The sequence below is a fragment of the Peromyscus californicus genome, unplaced genomic scaffold (genome assembly GCF_007827085.1).
Source record: "Peromyscus californicus insignis strain IS unplaced genomic scaffold, ASM782708v3 Scaffold_10__1_contigs__length_136768540, whole genome shotgun sequence".
Taxonomy (NCBI): Eukaryota; Metazoa; Chordata; class Mammalia; order Rodentia; family Cricetidae; genus Peromyscus; species Peromyscus californicus.
This window is the reverse complement of record NW_026294391.1, coordinates 127,934,588-127,955,201: the sequence shown is the minus strand read 5'-3', so window position 1 is coordinate 127,955,201 and position 20,614 is coordinate 127,934,588. Positions and strand designations below refer to the sequence as shown.

General features: G+C 34.6%; 1 protein-coding gene across 9 annotated transcripts in view; it reads right to left on the bottom strand.

Moving 5' to 3' along the window:
- The window catches only part of Fmr1 (fragile X messenger ribonucleoprotein 1), a 42,940-nt gene that overhangs the window by 8,496 nt on the left and 13,830 nt on the right, over nucleotides 1-20,614 (bottom strand). For 4 of the 9 annotated variants that reach the window (XM_052740374.1, XM_052740314.1, XM_052740323.1 and 1 more), the window contains exons 3-13: nucleotides 18,646-18,739; nucleotides 16,047-16,118; nucleotides 15,487-15,635; nucleotides 12,893-12,986; nucleotides 12,691-12,807; nucleotides 10,381-10,551; nucleotides 10,193-10,271; nucleotides 6,418-6,527; nucleotides 4,377-4,511; nucleotides 3,837-3,899; nucleotides 1,538-1,624 (exon numbers count right to left, since the gene is read on the bottom strand). In XM_052740374.1, coding sequence (XP_052596334.1) covers nucleotides 1,538-1,624; nucleotides 3,837-3,899; nucleotides 4,377-4,511; nucleotides 6,418-6,527; nucleotides 10,193-10,271; nucleotides 10,381-10,551; nucleotides 12,691-12,807; nucleotides 12,893-12,986; nucleotides 15,487-15,635; nucleotides 16,047-16,118; nucleotides 18,646-18,739 — 1,171 coding nt within the window. The remainder of the gene's footprint in view (nucleotides 1-1,537; nucleotides 1,625-3,836; nucleotides 3,900-4,376; nucleotides 4,512-6,417; nucleotides 6,528-10,192; nucleotides 10,272-10,380; nucleotides 10,552-12,690; nucleotides 12,808-12,892; nucleotides 12,987-15,486; nucleotides 15,636-16,046; nucleotides 16,119-18,645; nucleotides 18,740-20,614) is intronic. The other 5 variants (XM_052740345.1, XM_052740356.1, XM_052740382.1 and 2 more) reach the window with 2 other exon arrangements.

Below are 20,614 nucleotides of genomic sequence, written 5' to 3'. Positions count from 1 at the left end.
TGGGCAAGAAAAGGTCAGACTGAGAAAGAATCCACAGTGAATTTTACTTGTTCTCTAAACCAGAATCTATAATAAACTTGGTAGGAAAAAAGAAAGACTATAGCTGAATGAGTGGCTTCCTCTCAAAGCATATTTCTAGCTCATGGAATGTGTTATCTAGATATTGCATAACAGAATGGATTCCAGGGTTATTCTACTTAGGCAAAGCAGTCAGTTTTGGTGAGATGCCAGACCCAACCAAAAGATGATTTGGTGATAGAAAGAATGGCAACGGGACAGCTGCCAATAATCAGACAAGATATTCAATAGAAAAAAATAAATCAAAATATCTAAGAAAGAGCATTAATTGAAAAAACAAGGGACATGATACAATGCAGCCCTTTCTATCTAGGTCATAATAATTATTTTAGCTAAGATTATAAAGGAAAACACATACAACAGATTGCACATAAAACACACTGTCCAACAAAAAATAAGTAAGCAAATCAAAGTGGCATCCTACCCATGCAAACCTTGCTGGATGAAACCTTCCCACTTTTACTTATTAACTGACCACTAAGAATGAACGAAATGACCAGGTACTGCACCTTTTTTCCTTTCACTCTTACTTAATAGCAGACTCATTCACATTTTATTCTTTAAGTCAGCAAACACATCTTAAGATAGTATCATAAATAAAATAGAAGTTAGGTTATTTTGTAGACTTTTTTAGAAGACCTATATAATAATTCTGGTTATGTATTTTTTTCAGAAATAAGATTATTATAAAAATGAGAACACTTAAGATTTCATTTCATTAAATTTTATGACATTTGTGCCAAAGGGAATTTGAAAATGCATTTAGTGTAGGCCAGTGACTTGCCTAAAGTCACATAGCTAGTTCACAGCTGTATTGCCAATCCCGTGCTCTTTCCATTAATAGCCTCCGGGTTCCTACTTCCCAGCTTGCAAGCTAAAGGAGGCATAACAGTAACAATAATCAGATGAGCATATACAAGACATTTAGTTTATACTTTGATTAACATAATAGAGAAAAGTATGAAGAGTAAACATTTAAACAGAGGACTTTATGAAATGCTAGGATTTCCTTAATATATGATATAAGGACAAGGGCAAGTGCTATAGACACAAAATTTAGATTGGAAAACATCCACAAAAGCTAGAAGGTTTAACTATATTAAAAGGATGGATACACACACACACACACACACACACACACACACACACACAATTTAGGTGTATATATATATATATATATATATATATATATATATATATATAGTCTAAGGGTTTAACAGAAGAATAATAATAAATATAGGAAAATATTAAGAACTGTGATATTAGCCCTAAGATTTACAAAGAAAAAATTTATAAAAAAAAATCAAGAAATGAACTAAAACAATGTATTTATTATTTTTTCAAGGTCATACATTGTTATACATAGCTTAGAAAGATCATAGTTTTGGAAAGATTTACTATAAAGCTTTTAATAATTTAGCACAAGAAGATTAGAAGTTAAAAGTCATCCTGTTCTCACCTTTAAATAGTTCAAGTGATAATCCAAAAGAACAGTGGCATTAGCGATGCTGTCTTTTGTTCCCACAAAAACAAATGGTACCATACCCTGAAAAAGAAATTGTAATAGTGAACCTAAAGAACTAGTGATGGTCAATCTTAAAAAAACAAAACAAAACAAAACACACATACATCCACACACACACACACACACCTAATGACTAAAATCCCTAGCATAGGCTCTGGTAAGCAATATGCACACAAATATCTGTTTAAAATAGAAATCGATATGTAAAACCAAGTTTCACATCTGAATAAGAGCAGATCAATATAGTGCTTCCTTAAATACCAGATTGTTTCAAAAGACTACCATTAATGTTGGCAAAATAACAAATACATAACTAAAAATTATATATAAGCTTTACTAGGAGATATGTATTGTAAATGAGATGAATATTTATGCTTTAATTCATTTACTACAAGTTATATCCAAATCAAATTCAGTTTAAAATCAGATACCAGGGATACAAATGTAAAAAACAAACTCAATTTTGCTAACCAAATCAATAGAATTCAAATCATGAACAAAAATTAGAATTAAAATACACACCAAGTAACCTGTATAAGAACAAAAATCAAGCCAAAATCATAAGCATAATATTTAATAAATCCATATAAATTTCAAAAATATATTATGAAAAATCTTATAAAGTTCAATCATGAGAAAAACTCTGATCTTCTATGTATATCACTTTAATAGAGGATAATTTTAAAGGTACAATCTAAATATTTATACTTCTCATTAGCATAAAAGAAGAAAAAAAAACCCAAACCATTCCATATCACAACCAGTAGGGAAGCCTAGCTACAGGTGTACAAAGAGGGGACAATTAAGACACATTCTAAGTTGAGAACAGTTAAATTATTTTGTTACTGAAGAAATATACATGGTTATTGGTATTCACATATGACTAATGAAAAGTATTACAGTTATAAGTGTTTGGCAAAGCTAAAATGTATAGGAGGCCAAGAAGCTGTCCCTTGAGCAAAGTGTCACTCTTTTCTAAAGAATATTTTCTTGGTACATTGGATATTGTTGGGATGCTTACATTAATATACAGTAGGTTCAAGATAGGAAGGGAAGGACACAGAATTTTCTTTATCCCTGTATATGAATGATACTGTTGATGAAGAACAAATCTGAACCATCAGAAAACACTGCTTGTAGGCTGATTATCAACTAGTAGGCAAGGCACTGCCTCCTAGAAGCAATGACTATCTGAACTATCAAGTGCCATTGAAAACATGTAAGGATTTTCTCTTCTGTACTATGATATATAAAAATCATACCCTACCCCCAAAAAATATATTATTCTTTTTCTCACTAGCACAGTCACAAAGGCATTAACTGTATTATTTCCAAGTGCCAAATAGCAAGTGATGGAATACTACATGCTTTCCAAGTATTCACCAAAATAGGCTTTAAATTTTGTGTTGCAGATTTAATTAGGCTGAATTTGAAAAACATCACTTAAAACTATTTTCTCTTACAACATGGTACAAACTGATGGAGTACACAGGGACTACTCTAATTTAAGTGCCTCATGAGAAGATCTGAATAAATTGAAAAAATAGAATATCAATACTAGGACAAAGTGGTTCTCTGTTCTAAGATGAGAAGTGGGATGCACAGCAGAAAGGAATATCTATTCAATCCACTTGTAGTTATAGTTCTCTGTATAAAATGGCATTTTTGCTTTTAGTCTCTTCTAAGTCATACCATCCTTATTATAAGCAATTCTCAAAGGGCAGGTAAGGGACCCTGACCTCAAGGAGCTTACAATGTGGTTGGGGAGACCAACAAGAAAACATCTAATAACATTATGCTCTGGCTGAGCACACAGGAGCATGGAGCAGGTGGGAGACATGTGGTAAGTAGACAAGGAAAGCTTCACACACAATAGGGTCAAGAAAGAACAGCCCCAGTAGAATGAACCCACAATCAGATTTCTAGTATACACATCTAGAAGCAGCAAAGAGTATGTTAAATTTTAGAGAATTCCAAGACCTTCAGTATAGCTCAAACTTCCCTAAAAGACACAGGGGGAAGACTGGTGGGAAACGACACTGGACATTTAAGGGAAGACCTTCTAAGTGGAATGAAGTTGTTTGAGATTTAGACCAGGGCCGTGGATCCAAATACCCACAAACACTCCTCCACCAGCCCCCAACCATGAGGCTCATTTGTAGGCTTTCTTAACAAGGGGAATAAACATTAAAATATCAACTTAAAATGTATTTTTCAAGGAATGGTTTCCTACCTGCCAAGCCTTGGGTTCAGGTTTCTGGGGTTCCCCTGCTACAACTGATGAAACCACTAACACCTAAAGCAGTATAAGGAATGCAAGTGATGTGATTAACTATAATGAACGATACACAGAAGCCTGAACGCAGGACTTTCACTGCAGGACTTCTAAATGCATTTCTAAATAGTTAGGTTAGTTCAAATAGTGAAAACTAGTTTCTAAAATATGGCTTTAAGAAGTAACTAGCATATCTAATAGAAGGTATACTTTGACTTACAACACCTGCAAAATTTAAGGAGCTATAGAATGGAAAAAAAGTCCACCCTCAACAGAAAAAAGTGACCCCATTAGGTTTACAGCTTAAGGTTTGTCACTGTGAATAAATCAAAAAATATGCATTACTTTGGTTTGTAATCTCATATGGTATTAATCATATGTGAAAACATAAAATATGAGTAGCCTATAAATCTAACCAGAGAAAACAGCCCAAATACCAAATGTGGCATCTGAGCCAAAGATATTTAGTGTGGTTAGAGGTGACAAATTAATTCTTACCCTCTGGACTTTTGTACTGTTAGGTTGAGAAAAATGGGTGCTGTTTTCCTTTGTATCTAAATGTTTCTTTTCTTCAGAGGAATTAGGTCCAACCCTTGAATTATTGGAAGGTAGGGAATTTGGTGGCATAATTTCCTTGATAAAAACATAAAACACAAAAGATAAAAAAGTACCAATTTTAAGATTATTTAGTTTCATTACTCTGTCAATGACTTCTTTTTGTTAAGCACAGTCATTTAATTATTTATAAAGATATCTTATAATTCTACATATTAGGAACAAACAAAATGTTTAAAGTTCACCTTTTCCTGTTAAGGATGATGTTTAAGAATGCAAAATACTATAAAGTGTTTTGACACATAAAATTACAGGAGGGAAAAATTATGCAATTAAAAACCAAATCAGGGGCTAGAGGAGATGGCTTAGAAGAGCATGGACTTTGGTTTCCAGCACCCATGTCAGACAGCTCACAACTGCCTACAACTCCAGCTTGAGGGGGTCTATTCTCTTATGGTTTCTCTTTCTCTCTCTCTGAGGGGACCCCAATCTGTCTTATGTTCTATCTTCATTCTTTCTTGTGCTCTATCTTCATCATCTCTTGTGCTCTCTCTCTCTGACTCACACACACACACACACACACACACACACACACACACACACACACACACACTCTTTAATGGATAAAAATAAATCTTAAAAAACACTAAATGGATTTAACTTCAATTAAAATAAACTTTTGCAAAAGCACTAGTTAACGTGAAAATTATGACCCTGTGTATAGATTGTGTCTTTTTTTTTGAGGACTTTTGAATTTTTATTGTTTGACTATTCCATGCATTGATATGATACATTTAAGTCACTGTTACCCATTCTCCTATTTTGCATTCCACTCCTGCACCAACAGAAACTGTTTTCTCAAGAAGTCACCTCCTGACATTGTCTTCTTTTTATATGTTGGTCCACTGAGTTTAGTTAAGAGCTACCTGCCTGAGCACAGGAAGGAGGTTATTCGATGGAGCAAGGACAATCTTTCTGTAGCTATAGCACTGAAGGAAAGGACAGACTCTCAAAAATGACCACTAATTGCCAATAGTCCTTCTGAAGGGGTGCATTTTACATCAATTATTTTTATTTCTTTTTCTTTGAGATGTAGACATTCATTTCATTTTTGTAAAATATATTTAAGATGTTTAGCTGAAGCAACATAGATAAAGCAGACAGTGAATTGGCAGGAAAGTAAAAGTAGTTTTAGATAGATGATAAACTGCACTCTTTTAAAATTTAAAGGTAAAGTGTATAGTATCATGAGAGTACAATTGCATCAATGGTCATGTTCTCCCTTCCCACACTCTATAAATACTTCAAAGGTTACTACCAATAAGCACATATCCATGTAGATAAGAATGATGGTTATAAAAGTCAAATATAAGGATGCTGGGGAAAGTGATCTTATGTGCAGAAAAAGCACACACAGAATGAACACACTTATTACACAACCCTCAAACAAAAGCATTTATAAAGGTTTTCTACACATATTATTTAATTGTCATTAATGGCTGACCTAGTGATACATGTTTATAATAGCAAACTCATGACCACCCATTGTAAGATTTCAAAATAAGACAAATATAGGTTAAAATGACTAATGTCCAGCATTAGAAAACATATAGTCACTGGGTAGAAGTGGTACACGCCTTTATTCCCAGCACTTGTGAGGGAGAGACAGGTGGTTCTCTGTGACTTCAAGGCCATCCTGGCCTACAGAGTGAGTCCCACGATTGCCAGAGCTACACAGAGAAACTCTGTCTTGAAAAACCAAAAAACCAAACCAAAATAGATTAAGTAAGTCTATTGCCCATAGTATCAAGCATGTCATAATCAGAATATTTTTATTCATGCTCAGCAGGCCCAAACAGCATCACAAAAAGGACAAAAAAAATATATGGGTATAATACAGGGGCTTCTACATTAGTAAGTCAAATAAAACAACAGAAAATTCACTCTCTTTAGACAAAGCAGAAACATAAGCACTATTACATACCTCTTCTTGTGGGACATTTTTCTCATTTTCAGCCTCAATTCTCACCCTCACAACTCCTGACTTGTCCACAATTTCTTGAATCAGTTTTCCATTTTTTCCTATTACTTTGCCTAAGAAATAAATAATTCATGCTTGGCTTAAAGAAAACATCACTCAAATCCTGCAAGCACACTCCACTATAAACTCTTATACATTCATATATACATACTGGATTATAAGATTCAAAACAGAAGCTTTTTAAGATGATAGTTTAATTATAAATTAGTCCTTTTGATTAGGTTATTATTTAAAGTCCTTTGGTCAGGTACTACAGTTGATTAATACTCGTGAATTGATTGAGTCATTTTGAAATTTTAAAGGTAATTCAAAGAGAACCTTTTATTTCACATAAGAGTGTATACTTTTGCTGGGCGGTGGTGGCACATGCCTTTAATCCCAGCACTCGGAGGCAGAGCCAGTCAGATCTCTGTGAGTTTGAGGCCAGCCTGTTCTACAAAGCTACACAGAGAAATCCTGTCTCGAAAAAACAAAACAAAACAAAAAGAGTGTATACTTTAAACTTGCTGGTACTGTGCTATTTACCATTAGGTAAAGCTCTACAAAAGGGATTAAGAAAAAGAAAGGTAATAAATGTATTTGCTCATTTGACAATGTCAATTCTTATCTAGCTCTGATTCACATTTCCTCATTTATACATATGAACTATTTTTTTTAGAATTGTATATGGCACATTTGCAAACAATGTTCTTAAGTTGCAAATGATATTCTTAAGTTTCAAAGGAGCTTAGGAAGCTATCTAAGTACCAAAAAGGAATAAAAATTCTTCAGGTCAATGTTACTAACAGAATATTATTTCTATGCATTAGTGACAATTTGGAGCAGCATATTCATAGGTAAAGCATACTTTCAGATAACTCAAAACTCCGATGAAAATGCTTAGAAGTACTCTTCAGAAACATCTGTTGAAACTCAGAAGTGGAATCAAGTACTAGTAATAAATAGCACTTGATTGTTTGCCTCATTTTGTAAAATTCAATTATATACAAAACTGGGACATGATCACTTTCATAGCCACCATCAGACATCATGTAAAGTAAGAATTTACAAATTAAGCACTAGTAATTTTAGAAACCCGTGTATGAGGTATACCAGATTATAAGGGCTCAGCCATGAAACTTAAAGCACTTATATAAACCATGACGGAAGTGCTACTATATGCTTGTTCTACCTCCTAACCTGAGGCAAAATTGGTGAAAAGTGAAGTCAAAAGTTGCTTTCAGCTAGTCTAAATAAGAATCTAGTAAAAGATCTTGCAGAAGGGTTCATGGATCTTATAATCAGAGCCACAGTTTTGAGATTCTTTTTTTTATTTTATAATTTAATTTAATTTTACATATCAGCCATGGATTCCCTTGTTCTCCACGCTCCCGCCCCAGTTTTGACATTCTTGCTGTATGGCTTCTTTACTCCTCCGTCATGAGCTCTTTTGTCTGGTCAGTGGTTAGAGAACAGAATTCATGCTACTAAATCAGGATTCCTAATTTAAAATCTGTTATTACTTCTGCTTCACTCTTGTTCAATTGAATACCATGTATGTACAGAAAACCTACCTCGAGTCTTCCCAGTTTGTTTGTCCTGTATAATCTTTATATATTCATGAATGTTGATTTTAATAAAAATGTAAATTAGCATAAAGAAAACTGGGATTTTAGCATGTTTCTATTAAGATAGAATATCTTGACTACCCTAAGGACTGATGACTAAACAAACTCACTGTAAAAGTGTATAAAGAACAAGCAAATTTTTAAGGAAGATAAATTGGTATACCTACTGAAGAGGGCTTGTGAAAAACAGTAATAAATCAGAAGGCGAGACTCTAGAAAATTCATGTAATACTGATTACAACACCTCCCTCAACTCCTGCCTAGCAAACCTCAGGGAAAATGCTTTCTGAAGAAGTCCAGAATTCCCCAGTGTTATGGCATGCCTCTGCAAAACAGAATTCTCTTATTTACTGAAAGTATAACTACAACAAGAGAACTCAATTAGACTGATTCACTGCAACAGGCTTTCTGGTGAAAATAACTTCAAATATCCTCTTCATTCAATGCAAGACTACAGATATAATCTCTCTTTCCTTTTTGGTAACAGTCTAATCCTATATTGTAGTTACTTCCAAAGGAAAAATTCACTATAATTCTGTTTTAATGAAATGGAGTAGTTAAAAAAAAAAACATAGTTTCCTACTTTGCCTAGAACTGTGCTGGGTACTATGCATACCCACACGTCAATTAAGCTGCTAGACCATTACCACATTCATATATGTAATAAGTGAAGATAAAGGACTCAACTCTCAAGAGCTAAATCAGATATCCAAAGTCACATAGCTACCAAATACATCTAAGCATTTCACCTACCATAGCATCATCAAAATAAACTTTAATGGACACCCATGGTTCTAACATAATCACTTCATCCTGTGCTATGCATGTAACTTCTATACAACTGGTATATATGCTACCATGGTAACACTACATTCACATCCATATACCTGTGAGCTACTAATTTTGCTAGTATTTGTACTTTACCTTAAAGCTGTTTTTTTTTAATGGGAAAAAAATACCATGACTCTTAGACATTTTTTGGAGTTAAGGTCTTGCTATGTGTACCCCCATGCTGTCCTTGAATTTGTGATCCTTCTGTCTCCTGAATGCTAGGCTACTACCAGTACTTTTAAAATGACACTGGAATGCCGGGGTGGTGGTGGTGGTGGTGGTGGTGGTGGTGGTGGTGGTGGTGGTGGTGGTGGTGGTGGTGGTAGTGGTGCACACCTTTAATCCCAGCACTCAGGAGGCAGAGGCAGGCAATTTCTGTGAGTTTCAGGCCAGCCTGGTTTATAGAGCGAGGTCTAGGATAGTTAGATCTGTGTTACACAGAGAAATTCTGTCTTGAAAAAAACAAACATATATATGTGTATGCGTGTGCGTGTGTGAAACATTGGAAAATTATTACGATTCTATTTTGACAAAATGCAGCCTATAAATCTTTTAAACTATGTACATAAAATTCATAGGAAGTTTGTTCATTTTAAACTCCTACAAGAGATTGAGGCGACACGCCCCAATCTCATTTATAAATTCAATGAATTCAAAACACATTTTGGGTTTTTTGTTATTGTTGGTTTTATATAGAGCTATACCTGGTTTTGGTATGTATGTTCTACCAAACAGCAAAATTATTTAGAAATGCCAGTGAAGAGTTCCTATGCTAACATCCATCACACTGATGATGAGGAAACAATATTAACCATTTAAAAGGAGGAGTTACCACCACTAACTCCACAAAATCCCAAGGATATTTGGAGTTAATTTACCTTTCCAACTTAATAGATCTAAGTAAGCCACATCCAGATACTGAATTCAGAGATAACTGACACGAATGCTATCATTTTATCAAATACCACCAAACTATAAAGGTCTCAATTCTTATTCATTCTGAAAAAAAAAATTAATGCTATGATAAAAAATATGCTATGAGAAGGCTAGGTAAAATTTATCCTTTCATTTATAGATATGAACTAGCAAAGTATTTCTTTTATATCTTCTGAAAATAGAATCTTTGAGTATATATTTTCTATACACTATAGGAACAGGTTACATTCCAAAGACTGTTCCAATTAGATTACACTTTTCAGTGATGGAAAGAGATTTAACTGGTACAGAAGTTGTGTACAAAATTTTATTTTTGTGGTTATCAATAGTTACTTTTGACTTACCTACTAAGTTACGTGGAACTTGTATGACATCTTCAGCAAATTCCAGAAAGCTTCTAGCCTTTTTCACTGCATCTTGATCCTAATAAAGAGGGGTGAATGGGCGTAATATCAAGATAAAAAATTTTGCTATTTGAAATACTGTTTGTTTGCTTTTGGGGGGCAACTGGATTATATAGTGAAATATTTACCTCTCCATAAATATGAAATGTGCAGGTATCCTCATCTAAATCAATAGCAGTGACCCCAGGTACTTTTCTAGCTTGCTGAATATTAGCACCATGAGTACCAATAGCTAGACCCATCAGATCTTCTCTTACGATAAACTGTTCATGAAATCTTGAGGCAAGCTGCCTTGAACTCTGAAGAGAAATATACAACTGATGAACATGCTTTATCAATTATGAAGACAATTTCATTTAAGTCAGCCATGTAAATTATCTTGACCCTATATATAAGGGTCCTATAAATTGCTTTATTTGAAAACTAATTTTAAAATCACACATAAGTTCTTTTTAAAACTAATTCTAAAATCACACATAAGTTCTTTTTAGGCTACTGAAGGTCTATGCCATTTAAATGTTTTTTTTCTTAACAGGAAAGAACTTGTTGACAGTTTTTCAAGGTTACTTTTGAAAACCTATTTGCAAGGCTGCCTTTGTTATTCAATAATATCCACAATGTAATAATTAAGAAGCAGACAAAATAATCCCAATTAAAAAACAGCTCACTTGGTCTGACAGACTCAATGCAATTTAAGTAACAAAATTAAAAATACCATCTTTAAGGAAAAAATAATTCACTGCACTTTTATTATGGATATATTAGTACTTTTTCTAGAGATGGTGTCATGTTCATAATGCATCATCAGATATGAGGGATCTAAACATTTTGCTGAAATGTGGCATTAAAACAATACACTCCCCACACCCAAGGAAAGCAATTCTAAAACTTTCTGGTTTATCAGTTAAGTGAACACTTACAGAATACAGAATTCTCAAATTTGTTTCATATATGTGCTCAGAGTCTGTAAGACAGTGATCTGGATCCACAAGCTTGATGAACTCTTTAAAATATTCAGTGATGACAAAACTAAGTTCCAATGATAGCCCACACATGTGGATAATTACTGTCTTTAAGTAGCATATCAAAATTGAATGTTTAGTTCTAGCATGCCATTAATGACAACCAAACAGATTAGTGGCTCATGTTGAAAAATGGGTATTTCTTATAAGGATATATGAACCCCTTTAATATTAGTAATGAATAAAATAGGCATGCACACTAGTTTATAATTATTCAACACACCTGATAATTTGAATGAATGAATATATCTAATGTAAGCAATTTTAAAAGAAGAATAGTTATTTTTAAAGATAACACTAGTAAAATGTACAAAATCTAGGATTTTTCAAGAAGTCACATTTTTGGATCTTGATTCATTAGCCTGGTTCATTCTTCCCACTGATAATTTATGGATACACATAAACCAAAGGTATGGCAAAGAGCATTCAAGAAGAATTAGATGCTTAAGAAGAGGTGTATGAGTACATTTTCATAATACTCACAATGAAATTAAGAAGGCTACTGTGGCCTAAAAGTTATGAGAAAAATCACTAAACAAACCACAAAATTGTGAACATGGGGGAAATCAAAAAAGAATGAGCAAAAAAAAAAAAAAAAAAAAAAAAACCGATCAGACCTCAGTGGTCATTTGGAAAACAAAAGTAAATTTTTCCTTTCCTGTTAAGAGTTCATCAATCACACATCAAATTGGAAAGGCAATTTTCACATCCTTGACTACCTTTTCTCTTAAACTGCAATTTGAAACTTCCCCTTTCTTTTGCTACATCAACTGATGATTCCCCCTAACGAAATGAATAATGATGAGGGTGTCTTCAATTTGACAGCAATCTATTTGCGTTGGCACATTAAAATAAAATCCATTTAGTTTCTATAGTCATGGATGGAAGTACTAGATAGTTATCAATGAAAATAAATGTATGGTGATGGCAATTATTGGAGGATTAATAAAAGTAGATAAAATGCACCTTAACAGACGAAATAGTAAGTTAGGGAAATAGCCTCTGGCAGGAATCTGAAGACAGGAGTTTTAAAGAGTGACAACCAATTAGAATGAAGAAGTTCTATACCCTTTTAAACAGAGATAAACATACATAATGAAAGGAATAAGATTAGATATTTAAACACTCTCTAGTACTTTAATGATAACATGTTATATAGAAGTATTGTCTCACTTTATAGCAGCTTTGACAAACTTTTGGTAAAAATGAATTGTCCCAAAATTACCTTAAAATACATGGCTGTTGTGTAATTTCAAAACAACAGGCATGAAAACTTTAGTATGATTATACTTTGTATAATTTAATTTTCTAAACTAGAGGGAAATAGGAAATAAACAAGCTGCCCATATTTGAACTTGAGAAACATGTAGTTATTTCTGGACAGCTTTACCAGCAGTGCTAGGGAAATGAACATACCTCCAGTTGCTTACTGGCTTCTTCATTTCTCAGTATGAGAGACAGCTTAGTGCGCAGACTTCGAAAGTGCATGTCAATCAACATGTGTGCTCGCTTTGAGGTGACTTCATTGATGGACTGAGTGATTTAAAGTTAACAACACTGTTACCAAAGCAAATGCCCCAAATGGAATAAACCAAACTGTACCATTCAAAACACTCACCAAAATGACCAGCTGATAATTTTCTGGATCATATGTTACAGAGAAGGCACCAACTGCCTTCTTAAAATCCTTATGTGCTGATTCTTTGGCACACCTAGAAATAAAAAAAAAATATTCATCATTAACATAATAATCACCAATCTCTAGCACAAATATATACAGATAGAATTATACTAAGAATCAAAGATTTATACTAAATTTCTTTTATTATAAAATGCTTGATTTACAAGTTACGTTCTTTTATATACATCTTTGAAATAGTCAAAGCAAACACTTGATAAAATAAAGGGTAAAAAGCAGCTAATTAAAAAATTTTTAAATGTTTTTTGAGAATTTTATACATGGCACTGTATCTATATCACCTCCATCTCCTGAGTCTCCCTAGCTAATTTTAAAACATTTATTTACTCATGTGTTTCTGTATGTGCACATGCATAATGTGTGTGAGCATATATATATATATATATGTGTGGGCACATGTGGTCCATGGCATGCATGTGGAGGTAAAGTGACAACTTATTAGTTAGTTCTCTACTTCCACTATGAGAAACCCAGGGATCAAACTCAGGTTGTCAGGTGTGGCAGCAAGTATACCTACAGAGTCATCTCACGAGCCCTAGCTTTTCATCCCCCTACCCCTTTTGAGATATGGTCTTATCAAGTTATCCTAGGTTAGCCTTAAACTCAATTATGTAACTGAAGCTGGCCCTTACCTCCTAAGTGTTGAGATTACAAGCATGTACCACCACACCTGGTGAAACAGTTATGCTCTTAAGGAATAGCTGTTAGGGTTAGATTGCTGAAGAAGGCACATTTAGGGAAATCACTGTCTTCTGTATAATTCCTGATTTTGTTTACAAATAAGCCAATATTTTTCATGGGCCAAACTGAAACTTATGCAGATAAGCTACAGGGTGTTGTGGAATATTATTTTAGGATGTGCTGCATTCTTTTATGTTGCATTTGTTTAACTCCGTGAAGCTGTGTTATTTTGCCTGTCTAAAACACTTGATTGTTTTAATAAAGAGCTGAACAGCCAATAGCAAGGCAGGAGAAAGGATAGGCAGGGTTGGCAGGCAAAGAGAATAAATAGAAGAAGAAATCTGGGGGGAGAAGATTGGGGAACCAGAGAAAAAGGAGAAGAGGATGCAGGGGGCCAGCCACCCAGCCAAACATGGAATAAGAAGTAAAGAAAAGATACACAGAAACAGAGAAAGGTAAAGCCCAGAGGCAAAAGGTAGATGGGATAATTTAAGTTACGAAAAGCTGGCTAAAACACCAGGCCAAGCTCCAGGAGTCCAGTCGAAGAGAGAGAAGAGGGATTCTATGAGTAAGGGCATCAAGATCATGATGGGGAAACCTACAGAGACAACCAAATCAAACTAGTGGGAACTCATAAACTTTAGACAAACAGCTGTGGAGCCTGCATGGGACTGAACTAGGCCCTCTGAATATGGGAGACAGTTTTGTAGCTTGATCTGCTTAAGGGGCGCCTTGGGAGTAGGATCAGGATCCATCCCTGGTGCATGGGTGGGCTTTTTGGAGCCCAATAACTATAATGGGACACCTTGCACAGCCTTGAGGCAGGGGGAGGGGCTTGGACCTGCCTCTACTAAATGTACCAGGCTCTTCTGACTCTCCATGGGAGGCCTTACCTTCTTGTAGGAGGGAGTGCGGGTGGGTTGGTGAGGGGGAAAGCTGGAGGGGCGGGAGGAGGGAGATCTTTGATTGGTATATAAAATGAATAAAACATTTAAAAAAATAAATAAAAGCTGGCTAGAAACAAGCCAAGCTAAGGCTGGGCAATTATAAGAAAGAATAAGTCTCCGTGTATATTTACTTGAGAGCTGGGAGGTGGGTCCCCCAAAGAGTAAGGAGTAAAAAACAACCAACTACAACAGGGTATCTGAATGTCTCTTGCTCTTTTTTCTTTTAAAGAAAAGTAGTTAAGTATGTTGAAAGAGAGCAGGAAATATATAACAATGACTTGCATATATCATTTCTAGAATTAAAAAGAGGATTTCTATGTATTCTGAACAATAATATGACGTTTGTCTAGGGTGGAAGTCCACATCAGACTTACTGTACCTTTAAAAAAATCAATCTCTTATCTGAAGTGTTTAACATCAGTCTAAATAAAAGATTATAGACAGGACTTTTCCAAGCCTCTTGGGCTTTAATTTAGTATGTATTTTTCTGAAAATATTTTATCTAATAGGGAAAACATCAAGAGAAAACTTTGTAGTCTTGAATTTTGATAGAATTATCATTTTGTCATTTTCAAAATCTTAAAAGATTATGAAAAAATTGGTTTAGAGAACTTGATGTATATATACACTTTAGCCATATATAAGGTAAGCTTAAACAAATACAAGACTTGCTTGATTATACAACTAGGAGAAAACAATTTTTTCCTTCTGTACTGCAACCACACTACTTTTGACGAAGTTCACTGAATTTAAAATTAACACTCTGAATTACTAACTTGAATGCATACACATGTACACATTTGTATACATGTACATTTTTAAAAATACATACTCTTGCATGTTCCCAACATTTTTTCATATAGCATGTTTTGTATATCAACTTACATTTGTCGTAAATCTTCTGGCACCTCCAGTTTGATCTTATGAAAAGTATCTTTTGTAGCAGGTTTGTTGGGATTAACAGATCGTAGACGCTCAATTGTGACAATTTCATTATATGTAGCATCACATGCTGCATATTCTATCACATAAAACTGAGAGAAATAAACAAAGTCATTCTTAGCTATATTTTTAAAAGAACAGAAAAATATAATACCTTTTCCTATTTTTTTGAAACAGGTACTCATAATAGCCCAGGCTAACCTAGTACTTACTATGCAGCCAAGGATGACCTTGAACCCCCATTCCTCCTGACTTAGCTACTTGAGTGCTAGGATTAAGGGCATGGATCACCATGACCAGCTCCTATTATCATTTTGAAATAGAAATTCTCAGAGGGGGAACTTTAGTCAATGGAAACACATAGTATCTAGTAAACCTATAATAAAGACATTTTCATAAAATGACTTAAAATCAGGTAGTAAATAAAAATAGATATCCAAATAAAAATGTAGTACCTGGGTTTAGAAAATGTAAAGAGTATGAACAAATATGCATTTTCCTACCTCACCCTTTATCATCCTCACTTTAGCTAACCACCAACAGCAAGGCTCTTTTTCATTTGCTCTGGAATAAACCTACACAAAAATTACAAAACAGAATATGTATGATTAACATAATTCAGAACCAGCATACATCAGACATTGAGGAAATCTTCTCACTTATCTTGAAAACATATGCCACATGTCTTCAACCAAACTGTACCTATATACTGACCTAGACAAAGATATGTAATTGGAAACAACCTGAGAACTCACTGTTAAAAGCACTTTGCTTCCCTCTTTGCTCTATGTTAGTAATACTTAGTACTTCAACATGGACACTTGAGAAAAGCTGACATCCATAATATAGATTTTTTCTGTAGGTACTTAATGAGCTACAAAATTGTATCTGAAATCATTTAAACATCATTTTGTTTTATTCAATGAGTAGAACTAATCTGAAGTTACAGATACAACTACCTGTTCACTAAGTTCACTTTTCACTCAGCCCACTAGGGTCCTGGCCTCTATCTTTCTTGAAGGATACTCTGCTTTTCCAACTCCTTTTCTCCATAAAAAGGACAGATCTATGCTGGCAATCTTCTGAATACCACTTTTCTGGCTCTCACACAAAATTATAATAATTATCTCTTGCGAAACCACTCCAAAGTTCAGTTGCAATGTGTAGCATGGAATCTTTTGTGAAGACACTAGCATATAAGTGTTAATAGAATTTAAGTGTCGTGACCTGCTGTGCCATCTCACTAGCTCCTCAGATAAGTTTTATGAGGCATCTCATTGTAACTTTCACATCATACAACTAAGTCAAAACAAAACAAAACAAAACAAAATGGTTTTCTTTACTCCTCCAAAACCTTTACATAGAAACATACAAAAAAAAATAAAAACCAAAAAAATGAACAAACTGACCCTTGCTTTTACACAGCCTGCAGCCCACAGGGACGTTGACAGAAGAGGGTTTTTGAAAAAGAACAAATACATTTATTTACTTGGTGATGTAAGTGTATGGGTGCACATGTGGAGGTCAGAGGACAACCCTCAGGTGCCTATTTTCTTCTACCATGTAAGTTCTGGGGATCTAACTCAGATCATCAGCCTTGGTGGCAAGTACCCTTATCTGCTAAGCCATATCAGCAGCCTAAAGACCTGTAGGTTTAGATAACATCTCTATTTATAACTAAGATCTCTTGCAAAGCCAAGTCCAGGAGACACTAAGTACATTTTCAGGCAAATAAATGTTATTCTATTTTCTCATTTAAATTGTAGAGAGAACATAGGTTTGGACATTCAGAGACCTTCTCCAACTAGACTCTGAAATCATACTGCTGCCCCTGCATTATCTTCCATTTCGTTTTCTCTTCCTTCATTTGATTTTTCACTTGTTATGACATTAGTTATTCCAGCTAGAATGTAATCTTATAAAAGGCAGGAGACTGCCCTGTTTTGATGTGCCTCTGATATCCAGAGCAGAAAAGTAGCATTTAAGGACCTAACTTCATTTTGATTATTTCTAACAAGTATTTATTTATTTGCTTTCTTCATACTACAAATACAAATGAAATTGCAAAAAAAATATGTCATTATGCTAAGTCCTGCAGAAGAAAAACAACAGCTCAAAATGAGGCCTGTGAAACAGGAGGCAAGAGACCACAAAAACTGTAAGAGTGTAAGTACAAAGTATAATACAAAACCAATTTTCAATGAGTAGAGAATCACAAATTCAATGATTTTGATCAAGTCTCAACAGCACCTTTTATTCTAAGAGCTCAATGGTAGATGAACAGGTAGTTCACAGTATGCCCCATAAAAGGACATTTGGGCTATAAATGTGATCTAAAAGATACAGGTTTGAGAAGTATATATCAGAAAGATTCACCACTACCAAAATAAATTTTAGGTTACTAATCTATTAAATAGACTTTTGTTTATTTGTTTTTTGAGACAGGGTCTCTCTCTGTAAGTTGGCTGTCATAGAACTCACTCACTATATAGACCTGGTGGGCCTCGAACTCATAGAAGTCCATCTGCCTCTGTCTCCTGAGTGCTGGTATTAAAGGCATGTGCCACCACACCTGGCTCTAGAATTATTTCTTAAATTTGTTTTTGGAGGTAAGGATCACAAGTACATAGAAATGGCCTCTAACTTGCTATATAGCTGACAACAAACTATGAACTCCTGATCCTCCAGCCTCCACCTCCTAAGTGCCAGTACTATAGACATAAATCATCATCATGCCTTGTTAGAATTATTACTTTCCTTTGTAAAACTATTTTTACAAATTTATTTTGTTTAAAAAGTGGACAGTAACAAGTGAAAAAAGTATTACCTAAACAAAGATTTAGAGATGGAGGCAAGAGTATACTAATGAGTAAAGGAATTTGGGACAGTGACATGATAATCTCTGAGACTGTTGCTGAAATAGTCCAATATAAGCACCATATAACATTTCAAATTCTAACTAAAAGGGATACTCAAAAGAATATACCCATTTCAATTCTAACACTCAAGGTAGTTTAAAGCAAGGTATATTCTAAAAGCCCAAGCAAATTAAATAAACATATGCCTTTAGTCCTTAGTTATTTCATGGCTGGGGGAACTCACCTCAACTTCATCACTTTCATTTATATCTTTATTATAACCTACAGGTGGTGGGAATCTCACATCATGGAATGGAATCTGTCTGTCCGGCTGCCAGCTGCAAATAAACAAAGTATCATCATTTGACATGCTTCTGGTATTTAATGGAAACAGTGTCCATGCTGCAATCAACTTTGGTTAAATGTGACTCTTTCTTGTTTTAAAGAAGCAAATGCCTTCAAATGGCCAGTTTTTGCTGAGTGGTGCATAATAGCATTGTACAGACATTTTAACAAAGTCTACATGCAGCATAGCAGCCTGTGCTTCCACACAGAATTTCTCTAAACAGCAGATCAAAACTATTATTCAAAAGTATTTTCATCTAATAATTTCAACTCTAAGACTTTTAAAATCTAAGTCCACAACAGAAATTCCTTTGATGCTTAAATTAGTATTGGTAATTGTTAGTAATATCATCAACACAGTTCTACTTGCAAAATAATTACAACCACATTCCATAACCACAGAAACTGTCCTCTACTTCCCAAGCAAAATGGCAGTCAGCATATTAGCAATTCTCAACTCACTTTTCACCCTTTAAATTTTAGATCCCACGAGGTGGTCTATTCTTGCCATGGGTAGCTGGATGCTGATCGGTATGATGTATAAACATGGACAGGGTTGGTGGGGGGGATCTCCTAAACCACAGAAACCCAATGGAGACAGCCTACAGGAGTTCAATTAAATTGTCTACATTTCTTAATCTAAAATAATACTGAATAGTTTTAAGATACCAATAATTTTTTTTGCTTTTACTTGCAAAGACAGAAAATACTAAGTAACAAATTTTATAAAGACACTGGATGATTCAATCACTAGAGCAGTCACCTTTTTTCATATGCAAACACCGAGATCTGTTCTGTGTAAAACACCTATTTTTTTAGATTAATTGAAAACTGTCTCTGCTTTTATATATATATATATGCCTGTATGTCTGTGCATATGTATGCACAAAGGCCAGAAGAAGAGTATCAGATCCCCCGGAACTAGAGTTTCAGGTGCTAGGAACTGAATTCCAGTCCTCTGTAAGAGCAGCAAACATCCTTAACTGCTGAGTAACCTTTCAGACCCATTAAATGCCTATATTTTGATACAGGACATTTTAGTAAAACACTATTGAGGAATACTAATTTGTCTTTTTTTTTCTTTCTGTTTATAAAAAAGAATTATTATATAAGAGGACAAATAAGTCAGAATTTGTGTAAATCTGTTAAATGATGTGCTGTGGGATAAAGCTCTTGTACACTGGTTTAATAAAACACTGATTGGCAGGAAGTATAGGCGGGGTGAGCAGACTACAAGAATTCTGGGAAGAGGAAGGGCAGAGTCAGGAGTCACCAGCCAGACACAGAGGAAGCAAGATGTCAAGGCAGAACTGAGAAAAGGTACCAAGCCACGTTGCTAAATACAGATAAGAATTATGGGTTAATTTAATTATAAGAGCTAGTCAGTAATAAGCCTGAGCTAATGACCAAGCAGTTATAATTAATATTAAGTTTCTGAGTGATTATTTCATAAGTGGGCCACGGGACTATGGAGGTCTGGCAGGTCTCGAGAAAACATACAACTACAATGATGAAATTACTCTTCTCTGTGACTTATGAATATATCAGAAAACATTTAATTAAAACAGAACATCCTTTTTATACCTATTGATAACTAGTGACTTTTAACATGTTACAAATTGATTGGTAAATTTCACCTGTAAGGCATAGAATGCGAAATATAAATTTCTTGGTTCCAAAGAAGTGACAATGACTTTAATTCTTTTTTTTTTTTTTTTTTTTTTTGGTTTTTCGAGACAGGGTTTCTCTGTGTAGTTTTGTGCCTTTTCCTGGAACTCACTTGGTAGCCCAGGCTGGCCTCGAACTCACAGAGATCCGCCTGGCTCTGCCTCCCGAGTGCTGGGATTAAAGGCGTGCGCCACCACTGC